This window comes from Heterodontus francisci, chromosome 19 (genome assembly GCF_036365525.1).
Source record: "Heterodontus francisci isolate sHetFra1 chromosome 19, sHetFra1.hap1, whole genome shotgun sequence".
Lineage (NCBI taxonomy): Eukaryota > Metazoa > Chordata > Chondrichthyes > Heterodontiformes > Heterodontidae > Heterodontus > Heterodontus francisci.
In genome coordinates, this window is record NC_090389.1 from 89,380,652 (window position 1) to 89,401,524 (window position 20,873).

The 20,873-nt window shown below is 46.3% G+C and overlaps 1 protein-coding gene across 1 annotated transcript in view; it reads right to left on the bottom strand.

The window, feature by feature from the left end:
* LOC137380289 (transmembrane protein 43-like) overlaps nt 1-19,226 on the bottom strand; it is a 33,512-nt gene extending 14,286 nt beyond the window's left edge. The window contains exons 1-7 of the mRNA XM_068052189.1: nt 19,106-19,226; nt 16,453-16,599; nt 10,564-10,698; nt 9,490-9,584; nt 4,042-4,091; nt 3,165-3,234; nt 2,375-2,445 (exon numbers count right to left, since the gene is read on the bottom strand). Of these exons, the coding sequence (XP_067908290.1) occupies nt 2,375-2,445; nt 3,165-3,234; nt 4,042-4,091; nt 9,490-9,584; nt 10,564-10,698; nt 16,453-16,599; nt 19,106-19,120 (583 nt within the window). The 5' untranslated portion in view covers nt 19,121-19,226. The remainder of the gene's footprint in view (nt 1-2,374; nt 2,446-3,164; nt 3,235-4,041; nt 4,092-9,489; nt 9,585-10,563; nt 10,699-16,452; nt 16,600-19,105) is intronic.
* Between the last annotated feature and the right edge of the window lie 1,647 nt (nt 19,227-20,873).

A 20,873-nucleotide genomic window follows, 5' to 3' on the forward strand; every position in this document is an offset into this window, starting at 1 on the left:
TTTTTCCTTTTCAAGTATTTATTCAATTCCCTTTTGAAAGTTACTGTTGAATCTGCTTCCACCGCCCTTTCAGGCAGCGCGTTCCAGATCACAACAACTCGCTGTGTAAAAAAAAAATCTCCACATCTCCCCCTCTGGCTCTTTTGCCAATTACCTTAAATCTGTGACCTCTGGTGAAAAGAGAGAATTGCATTTCCACAGACCTTTCACAACCATAGGACTTCCCAAAGTACATTACAGCCAATGAAATACTTTTGAAATGTAGTCATTATAGAAATGCGGCATCTAGTTTGCACGCAGTAAGATCCCACAGTGTAACTGCATTCAAGAGATTGGAAATACGAGTGAATGGTCGTAAACATGAGAAAGACCTTATTGCACCTCCTTTTGGTCGTCTAGTTATTCCTGAAAGTATTGCTTTCAAGTTAAGAGGTGTGAGCAAATAAGTGTTGGAACCTGTTCAATGCAGAAACATACACAGCCCACATCGTTTATACTGGATGCATTGGTGTTAATGCGATTTTCCAGCTACAAGCAGTGCCTGGTTAAACCATATTAGGTTAAATCTTCCCACTTCGTTCTCAGTGTTGAGCTTCCCCACTTCGATCTCTGTCAACACTCCTTGTTTAGTTGTTTGAACAGACAGAAACCGACCAATATATTCACAACAGGCCGAAATCAAACAATATTCCAGCATGAAGGATTAAATGGCAGCCTGTGAACTCACGACCAGTTTCAATTTGTGCCTTCCCTCGCTTCCCCCTTCACCACTCTACTTTGATGAATCCAATTAACAAACCGAAGGGGCCCAGTTAATGAAAACAGGCGATGAGGGAGGGACAAAGCTACTGTAGAGCCTGAGACAGTCCTCACAATTAACAGTATGAAAAACTGCCTTTGTAATCAACACCCACGGTGATGGTATTATTACCACCATCGCCCTAATATTTCCGGCTGTTTGTGACCAAGCCAAGGAGTGGGACTGCATAGCTCCTTGGAGAGCTGGCATGGACTCGATGGGCCGAATTGGTCCCGTTGCATTAGTTTGGAAAACATGAGGCCAAATTTAAATCCTGTAGCTCATTCAATAATGAGAGGCCCAAATTCACAGCCAAAACATTGGAGATCTCAGCCACTGCTGTTCAAATGCCTCTTTTGTGCCATTTGCATCTATTTCTCTCACTCACTCTGCATAAAGCACAAGACTCGGATTCTGCTCCCATATCCAAGACTGAAAGGGTTGAATTATACAGACAGGTTACACAGACTAGACTAGTCTTCCCTTGAATATAGGAGATTTAAGGGGTGATCTAATTGAGTTGTTTATGATGATTAAAAGGGTTGATAGGGTCGACAGAGAGAAACTATTTCCTCTGGTGGGGGGAGTCCAGAACAAAGGGGTAGAACCTTAAAATTAGAGCCAGGCCATTCAGGGGTGATGTCAGGAAGCACTTCTTCACACAAAGGGGAGTGGAAATCTGGAACTCTCTCCCACAAAAAGCTGTAGATGCTGGGAGTCAATTGGAAATTTAAAAACTGAGATTGATAGATTTTTGTTAGGTCAGGATATTAAGGGTTACAGAGCCAAGGCAGGTAAGCAGAGTTGAGGTACAAATCAGCCATGATCTAAATGTATGGCAGAACAGGCTGAGAGGTCTTGACAGGGTGGATGTGGAAAGGATGTTTCTCCTTGTGGGAGAATCTCGAACTAGGGGTCACTGTTTAAAAATAAGGGGTCACCCATTTAAGACAGAGATGAGGAGAAATGTTTTCTCTCAGAGGGTCGTGAGTCTTTGGAATTCTCTTCCTCAAAAGGCAGTGGAAGCAGAGTCTTTGAATATTTTTAAGGCAGAGTTAGATAGATTCTTGATAAGCAAGGGGGTGAAAGGTTATCGGTGGAAATGTGGAGTAATCAGTTCAGCCATGAGCTTATTGAATGGCGGAGCAGGCTCGAAGGGCCGAGTGGCCTACTCCCGCTCCTAATTCAAACGTTCGTAAGACCATCTCCTGTTCCTAGATGATTCACTAGAACAGTAGCAGGAATGTGTGCTTAGAGCTATGAAGAAAGGATCGAATTATTGGGCCTTTTCTACCGGAACCGAATAGAATATGTGAAGTATTTCAAATTGTGAAAGGTTTAAGAGGGTAAATAGTGAGCGACTGCATTTGTGACTTGGTCACCGGGGGTGGAGTGGGGGGGGGGGGGGGGTGCAAACCCAAGCGGAGGACCAGCACTAGAGGAATAAAAAAAAAAAGAGATTCTGATGAAATGTCACTGACCTGAAACATAACTCTGTTTCTCTCTCTCCACAGATGCTGCCAGACCTGCTGAGTATTTCCAGCATTTCTTATTGTTGTTATTTAACTTGCTTACCTTTAGAAAGGTGAAAATGGCCCACGCTAACATCAGCAGCCACAGCCACAAAAGATTCGACTGCCATAGAGCTGAGGGGAAGATGAGGAAAGTAGCAGGTTAGGACTCAGATCGTGAGTCTTTGGAATTCCCTTCCTCAAAAGGCAGTGGATTCTTGATAAGCAAGGGGGTGAAGGTTATTGGGGGTAGGTGGGAATGTGCAGTCAAGGTTACAATTAGATCAGCCATGATCTTATTGAATGGCGGAGCAGGCTCGAGGGCCGAGTGGCCTACTCCTGCTCCTAATTCATACGTTCGTATGTAATCTATTATTGCCCCTTGAGAGGGCATAGAGATCACAAGGTGGTTTCAACAATTTACATTTATATAGCACCTTTAACATAGTAAAAGAAAATCCCAAGAAGTGCCATAAGTACGTTATGAAACAAAATCTGACACTGTGCCACATAAGGAGATATTAGAGCAGATGACCAACAACTCGGTTAAAGAGGCAGGTTTTAAGGAGCATTTTAAAGGACGAGAGAGAGGCAGAGAGGTTTAGGGAGGGAATTCCTGAGCTTAGGACCCAGGCAGTTGAAGGCACGGTCGCCAATAATAGTAATTAAAATCGGGGATGTCTATCCATGTAGGCTGAGGGTAAGAGGGCAAAGTGAGTCTTGCAAAGGTCATTGGGCTGGAACCTTTGAAAGCCCCAGTGCCATGAGAGGACATATTCTGACTCTCTGCCATTTTGGTTCCGAACAACTGGTCCCATCATTTAATGCATCTTTCACTTCAAAAGCATTCTTACCTTGGGTTCTTGTGCCCAATTTCGCGATCAAAGTTCCTGCTGTTGACAACTTCTGACTTCCACTCGGTATCTAAACAACAAATGTTGTGGGTCACATTTCCTGCTGATGATATTACCCAACTGCTGATGAAGCTCGTGGCCGTTTGTGTCTCCACAAAGAACAGAAGCTGGGAGATCGAAGTTAAGCTGCGTGTATCCTGTCTCGCACCCAGTCCAGCCTCGTCCAACAGCCCTGACCTCGCTGACCAACACTGGCTCCCGGTCCACCAACACCACCAATTTAAAACCCTCATGGTCCAGTTCACCTCTTCAGGGAAAGCTCATTAGTCCCTGCGTGATCGACATCAGCTATCCGCCCAGCAAAGCATCAATTTTAAAATTTTCATCCTTGTTTTCAAATCCCTCATGGTCACGCCCCTCCCTATCTCTGTAACCTCCTCCAGTCCAACAACCCTCCAAGATCTCTACTGCCCTCCAATTCCGGCCTCTTGCACATCTCCAGTTTTTAATCGGTCCACCATTGGCAGCCGAGCCTACAGCTGCCTGGGCTCTAAGCTCTGGAATTCCCTCCCTAAACCTCTCCGCCCCTCTACCTCTCTTTCCTCCTTTAAGTTGCTGTTTAAAATTTGAGGAGGTTACAGAGTTAAGGAGAGGGTAAGATAATGGAGGGATTAAACAATTGAACTCTTACTGACCTGAACCTGTGTTTATTTATTAAACCTGCTAGCCATAAAGCAATGCACTGCGGGTCACACAGTAGGACACCTCTTTCATATAAAACAAATGCATCAATTGACTCAACAGTAAAGCAATGGCACAGGAGATGTGCTAGCACTGACTGAAACAAGAATTGAATTTCTGAACAATTAGGACTTACTGTAGGAATATCTCGTCTCGGTCTTCTTCTCACCATCCTCTTCATAGTCCCTGGGGATAAGGTTGCAGCATTTAATTCCTTACGCTCACCGCACAGTGACAGCTCAAATCTATGAAACTGATGTAGCCTTTCAGGCCTGTTTTCCTTCCCCCAAATCTTTCTCACTTTATCAGCTGAAAACCGCAGCAAACATCTGATAGAATTGCAGAGCAGGCTGGAGGAGCTGAATAGACTACTCCTGTTCCTACATTCACTGGGTTACACTGAGTCTATAGCTCAGAAACAGGCCATTCGGCCAACTGGTCTGTGCTGGTGTTTATGCTCCACACCACTCCATTTTATCTTACCCCATCAACATATCCTTCCATTCCTTTCTTCCTCATGTATTTACCTAACTTCCCCTCAAATGTATCCATTCACCTCAACCACTCCCTGTGGTAACGAGTTACACATTCTCACCACTCTCTGGGTAAAGAATTCCCTATCGGATTTGTTGTCCATCCAAAACTGCCATTGAGCAGTCTTCTTGAATACAACTGAGTGGTTTGCGAGACCATAATCAGGGGGCAATTAAGAGTCAACCACATTGCTGTGGGTCTGGAGTCACACGTCGGCCCAGACCGGGTAAGGACGGCAAATTTCCTTCCCTAAAGTGAACCAGATGGGTTTTTATGAAAATCCAATAGTTTCACAGTCACCATCATTGATCTTTGGCCTCCTTGTCTCGAGAGACAATGGGTAAGCGCCTGGAGGTGGTCAGTGGTTTGTGCAGCAGCACCTGGAGTGGCTATAAAGTCCAATTCTAGAGTGACAGACTCTTCCACAGGAGCTGCAGATAAAATTGGTTGTCGGGGCTGTTACACAGTTGGTTCTCTCCTTGCGCTTGTCTTTTTTCCTGCCAACTGCTAAGTCTCTTCGACTCGCCACGCTTTAGCCCCGCCTTTATGGCTGTCCGCCAGCTCTGGCGATCGCTGGCAACTGACTCCCACGACTTGTGATCAATATCACAGGATTTCATGTCGTGCTTGCAGACGTCTTTAAAGAGACAAGGACGGCCGGTAGGTATGGTACCAGCGACGAGCTCGCAGTACAATGTGTCCTTGGGGATCCTGCCATCTTCCATGCAGCTCACATGGCCAAGCCATCTCAAGCGTCGCTGGCTCAGTAGGGTGTATATGCTGGGGATGTTGGCCGCCTCGAGGACTTATGTGTTGGAGATACGGTCCTGCCACCTAATGCCAAGGATTCTCCAGAGGCAGCGAAGATGGAATGAATTGAGACGTCGCTCTTGGCTGACGTACGTTGTCCAGGCCTCGCTGCCGTAGAGCAAGGTACTGAGGACACAGGCCTGATACACTTGGACTTTTGTGTTCTGTGTCAGTGCGCCATTTTCCCACACTCTCTTGGCCAGTCTGGACATAGCAGAGGAAGCCTTTCCCATGCTCTTGTTTAACTCTGCATCAGCTTTTTGATATCAGCTTTTTATTCCAGATACATTTATTTAATTGAATTTAAATTCATCATTTGATTTCATTTCATTTGAACTCATGTCTCTGGATCATTAGTGAGGGTAAACAGAGAGTAATGGTGAACAGTTGTTTCTCAGACTGGAGGAAGGTATGTAATTGGGTTCCCCAGGGCTCAATATTAGGACCACTGCTTTTCTTGATCTGTATTAATGACCAAGACTTGGTTGTGCAGGGCACAATTTCAAAATTTGCAGATGACACAAAACTTGGAAGTATTTGAGAGGAGGATAGTGATGGACTTCTAGAGGACATGGACAGGCTGGTGGAATGGGCGGACAAGTGGCAGATGAAATTTACTGCAGAGAAGTGTGAAGTGATAGATTTAGGTCGGAAGAATAAGGATAGGCAAAACAAGGATACAATTCTAAAGCGGGGGCAGGAGCAGAGGGATTTGAGGGTATATGTACACCAATCATTGTATGTGGCAGTGCAGGTTGAGAAAATGGTTAAAAAGGCACAAGGGATCTTGGGTTTTATAAATAGAGGCATAGAGTACAAAAGGAAGGAAGTTATGGTGAACCTGTATAAAACACTGGCTCACACTCAACTGGAGTATTGTGTCCAGTTCTGGGCTCCACACTTTAGGAAGGATGTGAAGGTTTTAGAGAGGATGCAGAAAAGATTCACGAAAATGGCTCCACGGATAAGAGACTTCAGTTATGTGAACAGATTGGAGAAGCTGGGGATATTCCCCTTGGGGAAGGTTGAGAGGAGATTTGATAGAGGTGTTCAAAATTATGAGGGGTCTGGACAGAGTAGATAGAGAGAAACTGTTCCCATTGGCAGAAGGGTCCAGAACCAGAGGACACCGATTTAAGGTGACTGGTAAAAGAGCCAAAGGCAACATGAGGAAAAATGTTTGTAACAGTGGTTAGGATCGGGAATGCACTGCCTGAGTGTGTCGTGGAGGAAGATTCAATCGTGGCTTTCAAAAGAGAATTGGATAATTATCTGAAGAGAATAAGTTCGCAGGGTCACGGAGAACGGGTGGGCGAGTGTGACTAGCTGAGTTGATCATGCAGAGAGCCAGAACAGATTCCAGGGGCCAAATGGCCCTTCTATGCTGTAATCATTCTATGATTTGTCCAGGTCTCTGGATTACTAGTCCAGTAACAATCATTGTGCTACTGTACCCTACATATATTTACGGCCCCTGATTTTGAACTCACCCAAAAACAAAAAGATTTTCTCTATGTCTTTCCTATCAAATCCTTTCAGAATTTTAAAGATCTTTATCAGGTCACCCTCAGCCTTCTCTTTTCTAGAGAAGAGAGTGCCAGTCTGTTCAGCCTTCCCTGATATATACTGTCAGTCCTTAGTATCATCCTTATAAATCTTTGTTGCACTTTCTCTAGTGCCTCGATACCTTTTCTATAACATGGGGATCAGAACAGTTTACAGTGCTGCAGCTCCAAGTGCGGTCTAACCAAGGTTCCAGACAAATAACTTCTCTGCTTTTCAATTCTATCCCTATCAGAATGAGCCCCAGTGCATAATTTTATTTTATTTTTAAATCGTCTTAATCTGTGCCACTGCTTTTAGTGATTAATATTACCCAAGCAGTATACTGAGGGTCTAAACGGGGTAATGGAGCAGAGGCATCTAGTGGTACATATTTACAAATCATTAAAAGAGTGATGCAGGTTAATAAGGCCATAAAACTTGATGTTTCTAGTTCCAGGGGCACCAACTGGTATCTGGAACCTCACCTCAAATATTTGAAAGAGAGATCGAGAGCAGACAAAGTAAATCAGGGAAGTGGAGGGTTGGAGGAGAAGCCACTAAACAGCAGGAACCAGAAATCGGGCCAATTGTTCTGCCCCATTCCCCAGGGACAGTCCCACTGTCACCCGAGCAAAGGTCACCAGGCTGAGCACTGGTCAAGGAACCAACCTGGGTCAGGTCCCACTCAGCACACTATCCAGTGCCTGTATTCCCACTGGCACCTTCTGAGGGGATGCCAAGAAAGAACTTGCATTTTTATAGCGCCATTCACATCCTTGGGACGTCCTAAAGCGTTACAATTAATGAAATACTTATCGTAGCACAGTCACTGTTGTAGGAAATGCGCAGCCAATCTGTGCACAGCACGTTCACACAAACAACAATGTGATAAGGACTAGATAATTTTTTAGTTTTTTTAGTTTTAGAGATACAGCACTGAAACAGGCCCTTCGGCCCACCGAGTCTGTGCCGACCATCAACCACCCATTTATACTAATCCTACACTAATTCCATATTCCTACCACACCCCCACCTGTCCCTATATTTCCCTACCACCTACCTATACTAGGGGCAATTTCTAATGGCCAATTTACCTATCAACCTGCAAGTCTTTGGCATGTGGGAGGAAACCGGAGCACCCGGAGGAAACCCACGCAGACACAGGGAGAACTTGCAAACTCCACACAGGCAGTACCAGGAATTGAACCCGGGTCGCTGGAGCTGTGAGGCTGCAGTGCTAACCACTGCGCCACTGTGCCGCCCTATCGAGTTCCCAAACCTGGATAATATCCAGGCTTGGGCTGATAAGTAGCAAGTAACATTCGCGCCACACAAGTGCCAAGCAATGACCATCTCCAACAAGAGAGAATCTAACCAACTCCCCTGGACGTCCAAAGGTATTACCATCGTTTAATCCGCTATCAACATCCTGGGGGTTACCACTGATCAGAAACTGAACTGGACCAGCCACATAAATACTGTGACTACAAGAGCAGGTCAGAGGTTGGGAATTCTGAGGTGAGTAACTCACCTCCTGACTCCCGAAAGCCTGTCCACCATCTACAAGGCACAAGTCAGGAGTGTGATGGAATACTCTCCACTTGCCTGGATGGGTGCAGCTCCAACAACACTCGAGAAGCTCAACACCATCCAGGACAAAGCAGCCCGCTTGATTGGCACCCCATCCACAAACATTCACTCCCTCCACCACCGATGCACAGAGGCAGGAGTGTCTACCATCTACAAGATGCACTGCAGCTACGCACCAAGGCTGCTTAGACAGCACCTTCCAAACCCGCGACCTCTACCAACTAGAAGGACAAGGGCAGCAAATGCATGGGAACACCACCACCTGCAAGTTCCCCTCCAAGTCACACACCATCCTGACTTGGAACTATATCGCCATTCCTTCACTGTCACTGGGTCAAAATCCTGGAACTCCCTTCCTAACAGCACTGTGGGTGTACCTACCTCACATGGACTGCAGTGGTTCAAGAAAGCATCTCACTACCACCTCCTCAAGGGCAATTAGGGATGGGCAATAAATGCTGGCCTGGCCAGCGACGCCCACATCCCATGAACAAATAAATTTTAAAAATCTGTTTTTGTGATGTTGACTGAGGGATAAATATTGGTCAGGACACTGGGGAGAACTCCCCTGCTCTCCTTCAAAACAGCAGCTAATTTGCACACAGCAAGCTCCCACAAACAGCAATGTGATAAATGACAAGATAATCTATTTTTTGACTGAAGGATAAATATTGAACAGGACAAGGGGGGAGAGCTCTCCTGTTTTGTCCCACACAGTGCAATGAGATCTATTATGTTGATAAATGTGGCAGCCAATTTGTGCACAGCAAGATCCTACAAGCACAAAAATGTAAAAGATCCCATTACATTATTTGAAGAACAGGGGAGTTCTACCTGGTGTCCAACATTTATTCCTCAACCAACTTCACGAAAACAGATGATCCAGTCATTTAACTCATCGTTGTTTGTGGGAACTTGCCGTGTTTCTTACATTACAACAGTGACTACACTTCAAAAGAGTACCTCATTGGCTGTTAAGCACTTTGGGAAGTTCCGAAGAGGTAAAAGGCGCTACAGAAATGTAAGTCTTTTATTGTGTGAGAGCCTATACATTGCTTCAGACAAAGCCTTGATGCTTGAATTCGCCCTGCTCCACCTCACTGACCTCGAGTCACCATATTCCACCCACTGGTACATTTCCACACGACGCTGCAGCTTAACCACGTGGACCGAAATCCCATAGTTTGGGTCGTACAGTGGCTGCAAGAAAGGAAAACACAACAGCTGTGAGCAAGGCACCTCCCGAATGCTCCTCGCTGGATCCCGAGTACCATTGAACCCAGAGAGTCACAATAGATTCTGCAAACCAAATAGCAAACTCTCCACTGCAACAACATAACTTGCATTTATATAGCACCTTTAACATAGTCAAAATATCCCAAGGTGCTTCGCAGGAGCGGTTATCAAATAAAATGTGTCACGGAACCACCTGAGGCGAACACAGGTTGACGGATAGAAAACTTGGTCAAAGAGGTGGGGCTTAAGGAGCACCTTAAAAGGAAAGGTAGAGAGGTGGAAAGGTGTAGGGAGGGAATTGCAGAACTTAGGGTTCAGGGAACTGAAGGCACGGCCGCCAATGGTGGAGCAATTAAAATCGGGGATGTACGAGGCAATAATAGGAGGAGTGCAGATAGCTCAGAGGGTTGTAGAGCTGGAGAAGATTAGGGAGTGGTGAGGCCATGGAGAGATTTGAAAACAAGGATGAGAATTTTAAAATTGCAGTGTAGGCCCTGCAGAGACTAATAAGTCTCCCTGAAGAGACGAGTTGGGTCTAGACTGTAGCCCAAACCCCCAGCACAGGGGTTCATGCTAATAAATCAGCAGCACCAATGGGACAGAACAGGAAATGGCACAAGGTGCCACAGAAAGTGGGCCATTCGTGAGGGGGGAGGGCAAGAAGGACAATGTCACACGTGATAATCGGGGAGTGGGGGGGGGGGGGTTACACCTTCTACTCATTACACAGGGGCAGCAATTACACCCAACTAGTCCATCCCTTTTAGATAGATCTAAAACCCACCCGCAACCTCTCCCCAAACACCCAATCCCACCCTCTCCCCATATCCCTCAGCGGTCCCTTCTTACACCGAACCTCCTCAGGTTTAACTTGTCTCCCTCGGGATTTGAACCCATTACCACAGGGAACTATTTTTTTCGAAACAGAATATTCCTCACTCACTTGCATTGTCATAAGGGATCCCGACAGATGCACCAATTTCCCGTCATTTTGAGGTAATGGAGTGAAGACGTCATTCAAGATCACCACAAGGGAAAGGCCCTCTTCCAGGGAATTCCGAGTCCTGACGCATCTTCCCTGCACAAAAAGGAGGGTTAAATGCCATTGATCGTGAGTGAGGTGTGGAGGAGAAACGGGAACAAGAGGAAGTCACTCGCTGCTGGGCACAACAGATGAAGTCAGCAACAACCTTTTTAAAAATTCATTAACTGGATGTGGGTGTCACTGGCCAGGCCAGCATTTATTGCCCATTCCTCACTGCCCTTGAGAAAGTGGTGGTGAGCTGCCTTCTTGAACCGCTGCAGTCCACATGGGGGAAAGGCCTGCTCAAGTCACAAAAGAAAACCCCGACCTGAACCAGACAGAACCACATCGGACCCGAGCCCAACCTGGCCCGAGTCCCTCCATTTCCCCCCGCGCCCGACCCGACCCCCGGAATGTTCCCTTCACTTACCTTCTGACTCCCAATCTTCAGGAAGCTGCAGCGTGAGCGTGATGACGTCATAGAGATGCTCACTGCGCAGACTCAGGGTCTCATTCTTTGACGTCCCGGACTCCCAGCTCAGGTAAGTTTTTTTTACTTTAAACACTTACCTGCAATTCTTGCTGTGTGTGTCTGACCTGGACCCGGCCCGACTCTGAAAGCCGGACCCGGAGGAGCAACCCGGCACAACCCGGACCCAACACACGTCGTCGGGTTCGGGTCGGGTAGCAGGCCTTTAATGTGGGGTGGGTTCACCCACAGTGCTGTTAGGAAGGGAGTTCCAGGATTTTGACCCAGTGACAGTGAAGGAACGGCGATATAGTTCCAAGTCAGGATGGTGTGTGACTTGGAAGGGAACTTGCAGGTGGTGATGTTCCCATGTGTCTGCTGCCCTTGTCCTTCTAGGTGGTAGAGGTCGCGTGTTTGGAAAGTGCTGGAGAAGGAGCCTTGCACATAAACTTGCATTATAAAGCACCATTAATGAAATAAAATATCCCAAACCACTTCACAGGTATGTAAATCAGATAACAAGTGACACCGAGCCAAATAAGGAGATAATAGGACAGGTGACCAAAAGCTTGGTCAAAGAGGTAGGTTTTAAGCAGCACCTTAAAGGAGAGAGAAGTAGAGAGGCGGAGAGGTTTAGGGAGGGGATTCCAGAGCTTAGGGCTTAGGCAGCTGAAAGCAGGACCACCAATGGTAAAGTGATTAAAAATCAGGGATGCTCAGAGATCGCGGAGGGTTGTGGAGGTGGAGCAGCGATAGGGAGGACACGAGGCCATGGAGGGATCTGAACGAGTGGATGAGAATTTTAAAAATCGATGCATTGCCAGACTGGGAGCCAGTGAGCACAGGGATGATAGGCAACATTCCTTCTAATTTTACTTGTGCTTGTAGTATATTCCGGATTACTGCTCTGCCAACACCAACCACCCCCCCACCCTCCCACCCACATAGCTTAGAGGGAACACTGGTGATACGTGACTAGGACTTGGTGAGTGTTAGGATACAGGCAGTAGAGGTTTGCAACAGCTCAAGTTGTTGGAGGGTGGAAGGTGGCAGGCCAAACAGAAGAGTTTTGGAGGTAACAAAGGCATGGACAAAGGTTTCAGCAATGGATCAGCTGAGGCAGGGGCAGAGACAAGCGATGCTATGGAGGTGGAAATAGGTGGTCTTAGTAATGGCACGGACGTGGAGTCAAAAGCACAGCTCTGGTCAGTCACACATCCAACACAGGACCCGAAAGAGATCAGGCATACGCATTCTCACCCTTCAGAAACGATGGTAATGTTGAAGGACCACATGCTCTAGATTCATTTTGGCCCCTTCAGCTTTCTCAGTCAACATTTCTCTGTTGACTTTGTTTATATTATTGAGACATTTGAGCAATAAACAGGATAAAACCCACAGTGCAGGATGCCAGACAAGGTTAGTGGTAGTGCAGGGCATGGTATTGATAAGAAGATTAGAGAAGCATGGGTAATACAGTATTCACGGGTGATTTCAATCTGCCTATAGACTGGGTAAACCTAATGAGCACTAATGCTGTGGAAGACGAGTTTCTGGAATCTGTTAGGGATGGTTTTCTACAGTAGTATGTTGAGGAACCGACTAGAGAACAGGCTATTTTAAATCTAGTATTATGTCATTACGGCTGCTTAATAATCTTGTTGTAAAAGAAACCTTAAGGATAATATTGTAGAATGTTACATTATGTTTGAAAGTGAGGTAGTTCAATCTGAAGCCAGTGTGTTAAATTTGAACAAAGGAAATTATGAAGGTATGAGAGGCAAATTGGCTGAGGTGGATTGGGAAAATACATTAAAAGGTATGACAGTACATAGGTAATGGATAGTCTTTAAAGAATTATTACATAGTTTACAGCAACTATACATTCCTTCAAGGCACAAAAACCCCAAAAAGAAAAGGCAGTTAACCGTGGATAACAAAGGAAGTTAAGAATTGTATAAGATTAAAAGAAAAGGCCTATAAAGTTGGCAGAAATGGTAGTAAACCTGAGGATTGGGAGGATTTTAGAATACAGCAAAGGAGGACGAAGAAACAGATAAAGGTAGGGAGAATAGAATATGAACAGCAAAAAACATAAAAACAGACTGTAAAAGCTTCTATAGGTACATAGAAAGAAAACGTTTGGCGAAGACAAATGTGGGTCCATTACAGGCAGAGTCAGGAGAATTTATAATGGGGAATAGAGAAATGGCAAAGAAACTAAATGATTGCTTTATGTCTTTCTTCACTGAGGAAGCTACAAGAAATTCCCCAGAATTAGAGATCCAAGGGATTAGGGAGAATGAGGAATTGAAGGAAATTAGTATTAGTAAGAAGGTTATATTGGAGAAATTAATGGGGCTGAAGGTTGATAATTCCCCGAGGCCTGATATTCTACATCCCAGAGTGTTGAAAAAAGTAGCTATGGAGATAGTGGATGCATCAGTGAACATCTTCTAAAATTCTATAGATTCTGAAACCGTTCCTGCAAATTGGAAGGTAGAAAATGTCACCCCACTATTTAAGAAGGGAGGGAGAGAGAAAACAAGGAACTACAGACCTGTTAGCCTTACATCAGTACTAGAGAAAATGCTGGAGTCTATTCTAAAGGATGTGATAAATGGACACTTGGATAATAATGATCTGATTGGGCAGAGTCAACATAGATTTATGAATGGGAAATTATGTTTGACAAACCTGTTGGAGTTTTTTGAGGATGTTACTAACAGAAATAATAAAGGGGAGTCGGTGGACGTGGTATACTTGGATTTTCAGAAGGCTTTTGATAAAGTCCCCCACAGGAGGTTGGTTAGCAATATTAAAGCACATGGGATAGGAGGTAATATACTGGCAGGGATTAAGGATTGGTTAACAGTCAGAAAGCAGAGAGTAGGAATAAACGGGTCATTCTTGCGTTGGCAGGCTGTGACTAGTGGGGTACCGCAGGGATCAGTGCTTGGGCCCCAGCTGTTCACAATATATATATCAATAATTTGGATGTGGGGACCAAATGTAATATTTCCAAGTTCACGGATGACACAAAACTAGGTGGGAATGTGTGTTGTGAGGAAGATGCAAAGTGGCTTCAAGGGGATTTGGATAGGCTTAGTGAGTGGGCAACAACATGGCAGATGGAATATAATGTGGAAAAATGTGAGGTTATCCACTTTGGTAGGAGGAACAGATGTGCAGAGTATTTCTTCAACGGTAAGAGATTAGAAAGTGCAGATGTACAAAGGGACCTGGGTGTCCTTGTCAATAGGTCACTGAAAGCTAACATGCAGGTGCAGCAAGCAATTAAGAAGGCTAATGGTATGTTAGCCTTTATCGCAAGAGGATTTGAGTACAGGAGTAGTGAAGTCTTGCTTCAATTGTATAGAACCTTGGTTAGACCGCACCTGCAGTACTGTGTGCAGTTTTGGACCCCTTACCTTAGGAAGGATATTATTGCCATTGAGGGAGTGTAAGGAAGGTTCACCAGACTTGTTCCCGGGATGGCGGGACTGTGAAGAGAGATTGGGAAAACTGGGCCTGTATTCTCTAGCGTTTCGAAGAATGTGAGGTGATCTCATTGAAACCTACAAAATACTTAAAGGGATAGAGTGTAGATCTAGGTAAGATGTTTCCCCTGGTTGGGGAGTCTAGAACCAGGGGACACAATTTCAAAATAAGGGGGAAGCCACTTAGGACAGAGATGAGGAGAAGTTTTTTTACTGACAGGGTTGTAAATCTTTGGAATTCTCTACCCCAGACGGCTGTGGAAGCTCAGTCATTGAGTATGTTTAAAGTAGAGATTGACAGATTTCTAAATACAAATGACAGAAAGGGATATGGGGATAGTGTGGGGAAAAAGGCATTGAAGTGGATGATCAGCCATGATCATATTGAATGGCTGGGCAGGCTTGATGGGCTGAATGGCCTACTCCTAAGTTCAAACAGCAATGTGATAATGATCAGATAATCTGTTTTAATGATGTCAGTTGAGGGATAAACACCACCCCAAGACATTCTGGAGAGCTCCCAGCTCTTCTTCAAAATAGCACCATGGGATCTTTCACATCCACCCGAGATGTGGCACTCTATAGTGCAGCACTCCCTCGGTACTGGCACTGGGAGTGTCAGCCTGGATTACGAGCTCAAAAATCAGAGATTCATGGAATAGACAGCACAGAAGGAGGCCATTCAGCCCATCAAGACCGCATCACCTCTTTTGTAGAGCAATTCAGTTAATTCCACTCTCCCACCCTTTCCCCTCATCCCTGCAATTTTCTCTTTCAAGTATTTATCCAATTCTCTTTTGAAGGATACTATTCAATCTATTTCCACCACCCTATCAGGTAGCGCATTCCAAATCCTAACCACTCAATGTGTAAAAAACTTTTTCCCTCATGTCACCTCTTGTTCTTTTGCCAATCACCTTAAATCTGTGTCCTCTGGTTATCAACCCTTCAGCAATGGAAACAGTTTCTCTTTACTTATTGGATCTAAACCCTTCATGATTTTATCGAATCTCCTCTCAGCCTTCTCCGCCTGGAGAACCCCAGATTTTATTTTAAGGTGGTGGCGAGCCACCTTCTCGAACACAACTGAGTGGCTTGCTGGACCATTTGAGAGGGCAGTTCAGAGTCAACCACATTGTTGTGGGTCTGGAGTCACCTATAGGCAGACAGTAGATTTCCTTCCCTAATTGACGTTACTGAACCAGTTGGGTTTTTATGGCAATTTGATAGTTTCATGGTCACCATTACTGAGACTAGCTTTTTATTCCAGATTTATTTAATTAACTGAATTTAAATTCCCCAGCTGCTATGATGGGATTTGAATTCATGTTGCCAGATTGTTAATCTAAGCCTCTGGATTTAATGCATAACATAACGAACTGTGCGATCATACCCCGGTTGCTCTCAGTAACTGGAAAAGCTCACCCTTCCCCCGCCCCCCGTAACATTCTAGTAAATCTCTTCTACACCCTCTCCAAAGCATCGACATCCTTCCTACAGTGAGGTGCCCAGAATTGGACACAATACTCCAGCTGGGGCCTAATCAGTGTTTTAGAAAGATTTAGCATAACATTTTTTTTATTCGTTCATGGGATGTGGGCGTTGCTGGCCATTTATTGCCCATCCCAAATTGCCCTTGAGAAGGTGGCTTTTATACTCCATGTTTCTATTTATAAAGCGAAGCATCCCACGTGCTTTGTGAACCTGTCCTGCCACAGGGACTTGAACCCACCACCTTCTGACTCAGTGACAAGACAGAGCTACCCACTGAGTTATGCCCACGCCACTGTAACAGACGCCTGTCCAGAGATCAGCAAGCAGCCCAATCCCTGCACCTACCTCATTGGTGAAGAGGAGATAGAAAGAGAAAAGGAAGGCAATCAGTCCCACCAGCATGCCCCCCGTGGTCTCCCCAAGACGCTCCAAGAAGCCCGGTTTCCTCTGAGTTGTGACCTTTACATGCTCATCCCTGTTGTTCCCTGAGTGCTGCAAAAACAGGACAGAGGATCAGTCAATACAACTTAAACAAGAACCATCAATGCAGATGAAAATACAAGGCATTTAAACAGTGGTGATCCAATTTTTATTACTGGGATGTGGGCATTACTGGCAAGGTTGACATTTCCAGTTGCCTTGAGAAGGTCCTGCGCTGCTGGAAGCAGGTGTAACACACACTGAGGGGTTTGATTTTTTTTTTACTCATTCATGGGATGTGGGCATCGCTGGCCAGGCCAGCATTTATTGCCCATCCCTAATTGCCCTTGAGAAGGTGGAGGTGAGCTGCCTTCTTGAACCGCTGAAATTCATGTGGGGTAGGTACCCCCACAGTGCTAGCGGTTAGATACAACTGAGTGGCTTGCTAGGCCATTTCAGAGGGCATGTAAGAGTTAAACACATTGCTGTGGGTCTGGAGTCACATGTAGGCCAGACCAGGTAAGGACAGCAGATTTCCTTCCCTAAAGGACATTAGTGAACCAGATGGGTTTTTACAACAATCGACAATGGTTTCATGGCCATCATTAGACTAGCTTTAAATTCCAGATTTATTAATTAAATTCAAATTCCACCTTCTGCTGTGGTGGGATTCGAACCCATGTCTCCAGATCAATACCCTGGGTCTCTGGGCTACTAGTCCAGCGACAATTCCACTACGCCACTGCCTCCCCAACGGGGGAGTTAAGAGGCAACCACATTGGAGTGGGACTGCAATCACATACAGGCCGGTGTAAGGTCATTCCAGTTGGGCTTTTAGAAGAATCCAGCAGCTTTGATAGTCACAAACAAAAACAAGAAATGCTGGAACCACTCAGCAGGTCTGGCAGCATCTGTGGAAAGAGAAGCAGAGTTAACGTTTCGGGTCAGTGACCCTTCTTCGGAACTGACAAATATTAGAAAAGTCACAGATTATAAACAAGTGAGGTGGGGGTGGGCCAAGAGATAACAAAGGAGAAGGTGCAGATTGGACCAGGCCACATAGCTGACCAAAAGGTCACGGAGCAAAGGCAAACAATATGTTAATGGTGTGTTGAAAGACAAAGCATTAGTACAGATTAGGTGTGAATATACTGAATATTGAACAGCAGCAAGTGCAAACCTGAAAAAAAACCTGAAAAAAACAGTGGGTAAGCAAACTGAACAAACTAAGATGAAATGAAATAAATGCAAAAAAAAGATAGTAAAAAATGTAAAAAAGAATGTAAAAAAAAGGAAGAAAAAATAACTAAAAATGAAAGTAAAATGGGGGGCTGTCATGCTCTGAAATTATTGAACTCAATGTTCAGTCCGGCAGGCTGTAGTGTGCCTAATCGGTAGATGAGATGCTGTTCCTCGAGCTTGCGTTGATGTTCACTGGAACACTGCAGCAATCCCAGGACAGAGATGTGAGCATGAGAGCAGGGGGGAGTGTTGAAATGGCAAGCAACCGGAAGCTCAGGGTCCTGCTTGCGGACTGAGCGGAGATGTTCCGCAAAGCGGTCACCCAGTCTGCGCTTGGTCTCCCCAATGTAGAGGAGACCACACTGTGAGCAGCGAATACAGTATACTACATTGAAAGAAGTACAAGTAAATCGCTGCTTCACCTGAAAGGAGTGTTTGGGGCCTGGGATAGTGAGGAGAGGGGAGGTAAATGGGCAGGTATTACACCTCCTGCGATTGCAGGGGAAGGTGCCCTGGGACGGGGACGAGGTGGTGGGGGTAATGGAGGAGTGGACCAGGGTGTCGCGGAGGGAACGATCCCTTCGGAATGCTGACAGGGGAAGGGAGGGGAAGATGCGACTGGTAGTGGCATCACGCTGGAGGTGGCGAAAATGGCGGAGGATGATCCTTTGGATATGGAGGCTGGTGGGATGAAAAGTGAGGACAAGAAGGGTCACTGACCCGAAACGTTAACTCTGCTTCTCTTTCCACAGATGCTGCCAGACCTGCTGAGTGATTCCAGCATTTCTTGTTTTTGTTTCAGATTTCCAGCATCCACAGTATTTTGCTTTTATTTTATAGCTTTGATAGTCATTTTGTTTCTCTCTGGTACTGACCGATATATGCCCTGATTTATTCAATCCGCTCTCCCACTGTGGAATTTGAATTCATGGGCTCTAGGTTTAACAGTCCAACACCACAACCACTGCAAAGCAGTTCTTCACAATCCATTATCTTGATAGAATATGGTGGGGGTGGGGGGAAGTGGCGGGGGTGCAAGGTGAGGGGGCTGCAGGACCTTGGTTAGCCACTTCCTAACAAGTGGGGAGCGTTGGGGGGGAGAAAATATCAAAGCTCACAGTCACTGTGCCCAGGAGGAGGGAAGCTTTGTTTTCTCAAATACAAAGCTTTGCCACGTAGGCTGGGCTGTAACAGTAAAAGCCGACAGAACCCCCTTCCCCAGGGAACATCTAGGAACAACTTCACATTACAGAAACACAGCAAGGTTTCCAATTCCAGCTCACATTAATCACCAAACAACACATTTACAAAACTGAATCTGTCGTTTTTAACTTACATTAGCTCTCGCCATCGTCTACCTCCCAATAACACTGAACTACACACAAGACCCTATCAATACTGAACTCTGCCTCTCCAGCACCTTCACTTCCGGCTTCTGCTTGAAGGATACATTGCACGCATGCACAACCATGGAGGAGGGCGGTGCACGCTGGGAGTTGTAGTCCTCTCCCGGTGGCTGCTGGGAGTTGTAGTCCTCCAGCAGCTTCTGCTGGTTGCCATGGCAGCAAAGTTTAGCCAGGGATAACTCCAGTGAATAACAGAACCTAATACACAATTATTAAAATACTTTATTGAACTATATTATCTCATATTGATTTTATTACACAGTTTAAGGAGTTGACTGAATATAGGGACATAAAAGAGACCTCAATATTTAAATATGAGGGATTAATGTGCCCTTCTGCTTGGAATGATGCAACTTCTTTGGTCTGAGTCTAACCTTGCTGCACACCAGGGAGTGGTCGGTGTCGCAGTCCGCACTGTGGAAGCTGCGTGTGATTTGAACACTGTTTAAGGCGGCTCGCCTTGTGACAATGAGGTCTAGCTGGTGCCAACGACGTGATCTTGGGTGCCTCCATGAAACCTGGTGACAGGGTTTAGTGTGAAAGAACGAGTTGGTGATGCAGAGGTTATGATAGGTACACAACTCAAGCAGTCTCTGCCCGTTCTCATTCATCCTTCCAACGCCATAGCGCCCAAGGCAGGAGGGCCATGAGTCATGGTCGGCCCCAACCCTGGCATTAAAGTCCCCCAGCAGGAATAGGTGTTCGGTGTTGGGGATGCTGCTAATGATGTTATGGAGTTGTTCATAGAACTGGTCTTTAGCTTCAGGTGCGGAGCAGTGTTGGAGCACAGATGCTGAGTAGGTGTACTGGACCAGAGGTGGTGAGCAGTCGGATGGACAGTATGCGTTCCGAGCCATTTGAGGGAGGCTCTATCATGCTGAGCAAGGAGTTTCTGATGGCGAAGCCCACTCCATGCTGTCTTGGTTCTTCAGGATCCCTGCCCTGCCAGAAGAAGGTGTAGTCTTGCTCTGCTAGAGAGCCACTCGCGGGGAGGCGAGTCTCCTGAAGTGCTGCAATGTCCACATTGAATCTACTGAGCTCGTTGTTAATGATGGCGGTCTTCCGAGAATCGCTCCCTCGGTACTGACCCTCCGACAGTGCGGCGCTCCCTCGGTACTGACCCTCCGACATTGCGGCGCTCCCTCGGTACTGACCCTCCGACATTGCGGCACTCCCTCGGTACTGACCCTCCGACAGTGCGGCGCTCCCTCGGTACTGACCCTCCGACATTGCGGCACTCCCTCGGTACTGACCCTCCGACAGTGCGGCACTCTCTCGGTACTGACCCTCCGACTGTGCGGCACTCTCTCGGTACTGACCCTCCGACAGTGCAGCACTCTCTCAGTACTGACCCTCCGACAGTGCGGCACTCCCTCGGTACTGACCCTCCGACATTGCGGCACTCTCTCAGTACTGACCCTCCGACAGTGCGGCACTCTCTCGGTACTGACCCTCCGACATTGCGGCACTCTCTCAGTACTGACCCTCCGACAGTGCGGCACTCTCTCGGTACTGACCCTCCGACATTGCGGCACTCTCTCAGTACTGACCCTCCGACAGTGCGGCACTCTCTCAGTACTGACCCTCCGACAGTGCGGCACTCTCTCAGTACTGACCCTCCGACAGTGCGGCACTCTCTCAGTACTGACCCTCCGACTGTGCGGCACTCTCTCGGTACTGACCCTCCGACAGTGCGGC